The sequence below is a fragment of the Palaemon carinicauda genome, chromosome 35, assembly GCF_036898095.1.
Source record: "Palaemon carinicauda isolate YSFRI2023 chromosome 35, ASM3689809v2, whole genome shotgun sequence".
NCBI lineage: Eukaryota > Metazoa > Arthropoda > Malacostraca > Decapoda > Palaemonidae > Palaemon > Palaemon carinicauda.
Window position 1 is genome coordinate 36,215,091 of NC_090759.1, and position 2,500 is coordinate 36,217,590.

Here is a 2,500-nt window from a genome sequence, read left to right on the forward strand (position 1 = left end):
TGTTTAAATAGCAATGAAGTGATCTGTGTTGAAACATTCGGCCAGAGCTGTTTTGTTACCTGGAATTTGTGTTTCTACGTGCAGTAAAATAGTCGTCTAACGTTTTGTTAACCGAAATATGTGTAGAAAAAGTTGTTTGAATATCAATGAAGTGAAATAGTCGACTAACGTTTTGTTACCTGGAGTATGTGTTGCTACGTGCAGTGAAATAGTCGACTAACGTTTTGTTACCTGGAATATGTGTTGCTACGTGCAGTGAAATAGTCGACTAACGTTTTGTTACCTGGAATATGTGTTGCTACGTGCAGTGAAATAGTCGACTAACGTTTTGTTACCTGGAGTATGTGTTGCTACGTGCAGTGAAATAGTCGACTAACGTTTTGTTACCTGGAAAATGTGTTGCTACGTGCAGGAAAATAATCGCCTAACGTTTTGTTACCTGGAATATGTGTTGCTACGTGCAGGAAAATAATCGCCTAACGTTTTGTTACCTGTAATATGTGTTGCTACGTGCAGTAAAATAATCGACTAACGTTTTGTTACCTGGAATATGTGTTGCTACGTGCAGGAAAATAATCGCCTAACGTTTTGTTACCTGGAATATGTGTTGCTACGTGCAGGAAAATAATCGCCTAACGTTGTGTTACCTGGAATATGTGTTGCTACGTGCAGGAAAATAATCGCCTAACGTTTTGTTACCTGGAATATGTGTTGCTACGTGCAGGAAAATAATCGCCTAACGTTTTGTTACCTGTAATATGTGTTGCTACGTGCAGTAAAATAATCGACTAACGTTTTGTTACCTGGAATATGTGTTGCTACGTGCAGGAAAATAATCGCCTAACGTTTTGTTACCTGGAATATGTGTTGCTACGTGCAGGAAAATAATCGCCTAACGTTGTGTTACCTGGAATATGTGTTTCTACGTGCAGTAAAATAGTCGACTAACGTTTTGTTACCCGGAATATGTGAAAAATAAGTTGTTTAAATAGCAATGAAGTGATCTGTGTTGAAACATTCAGCCAGAGCTGTTTTGTTACCTGGAATTTGTGTTTCTACGTGCAGTAAAATAGTAGACTAACGTTTTGTTACCCGGAATATGTGTAAAATAAGTTGTTTAAATAGCAATGAGGTGATCTGTGTTAAAACATTCGACAAATGCTGTTTTTTTCTAGCTGGAATATGTGTTTCTACGGGCAGTAAAATAGTAGACTAACGTTTTGTTACCCGGAATATGTGAAAAATAAGTTGTTTAAATAGCAATGAAGTGATCTGTGTTGAAACATTCGGCCAGAGCTGTTTTGTCAACTGGAATTTGTGTTTCTACGTGCAGTAAAATAGTCGTCAAACGTTTTGTTACCCGAAATATGTGTAGAAAAAGATGTTTGAATATCAATGAAGTGGTATGTTTTCAGTGAAAAACGTTGGTAGCTACGAGGCGTAAGGATAAACAACAATATTGACAAATCATCATTGGGCTAATCGACACATGTAACCGATGAAAGACAAGTGAATAGAAATTAGAAAAAAAAAAGAATTGCCACATAATTAAGTGAAAATTATAATATGATTTAATTTGTATCAGAAAATAGTGCATCATTAGTGACAAATTTTGACGTAATATTAAAGTTGTCTGTATATCAGATAATCTGAAGACTTTAAAGACAATTTGCCTTTAAGAAAATAAACTTCCCATAAACATTTGTTATAAGACAATTCTATTTTAATTATTCTGCGTAGACCTACATGAGATTGTGCTAATGAAATATGTTTGATATACTGAGCATTTAAATAAAATCCAAATAGTTTATTTTATTACACTTTCGAGGAGCAAACCTGTTTTACTTTCTAGATTTATGATTTCCAGTATTTTTTTTTTTTTTTTTTTGAGGCGTTGTCAGATTATGAGAAAATTCACCACCACGGAAATTTGATTTTTTCTTATAGATCATTCAAATTGAGATTACACAACAGCTTTTATTCATATGCTATATAAAGTAAAATCTAATTCAATTTATGTAGTTTATTGCGTCATTGATACGATTCTACTTCCCCAGAACTTATGAATACAAGTATAAGACATTTTCTCCTGTAAAACTCCTGTGATTTAAACAAGAAGAGTTTGTGTGGCTCTGTTTGGCAAGGTGATTTCTCTCGAGTAAGATGGGGGAGCATGCTGTTGGAGACGCAACAACACAGGTTAGTTATAATATGAGTGTTAAAAAAAAAAAAAAAAAAATTGCTTGGGGTGCGCTTGGAGACACTATTCTATCTTATTTCTCTTCTGTTTTTTTTTTTTTAAGTTTTTTAGATTTAATATATGAAAGTTTTATTCTAATGTTGTTACTGCTCTTAAAATATTTTATTTCGTTTGTTTATTACTTGTCTTGTGGTTTATTTATTCCCTTATTTCCTTTCCTCAGTGGGCTATTTTCCCTGTTGGAGACTTTGGGCTTATTGCTTAATGCTTCTCCAACTAGAGTTGTAGCTTAGCGAGTGG

At 34.2% G+C, this 2,500-nt stretch overlaps 1 protein-coding gene across 1 annotated transcript in view; it reads left to right on the forward strand.

The window, feature by feature from the left end:
* The window catches only part of LOC137627688 (serine/threonine-protein phosphatase 6 regulatory ankyrin repeat subunit A-like), a 19,927-nt gene that overhangs the window by 1,461 nt on the left and 15,966 nt on the right, over window positions 1–2,500 (forward strand). The window contains exon 2 of the mRNA XM_068358899.1: window positions 2,058–2,199. Within this exon, the coding sequence (XP_068215000.1) occupies window positions 2,164–2,199 (36 nt within the window). The 5' untranslated portion in view covers window positions 2,058–2,163. The remainder of the gene's footprint in view (window positions 1–2,057; window positions 2,200–2,500) is intronic.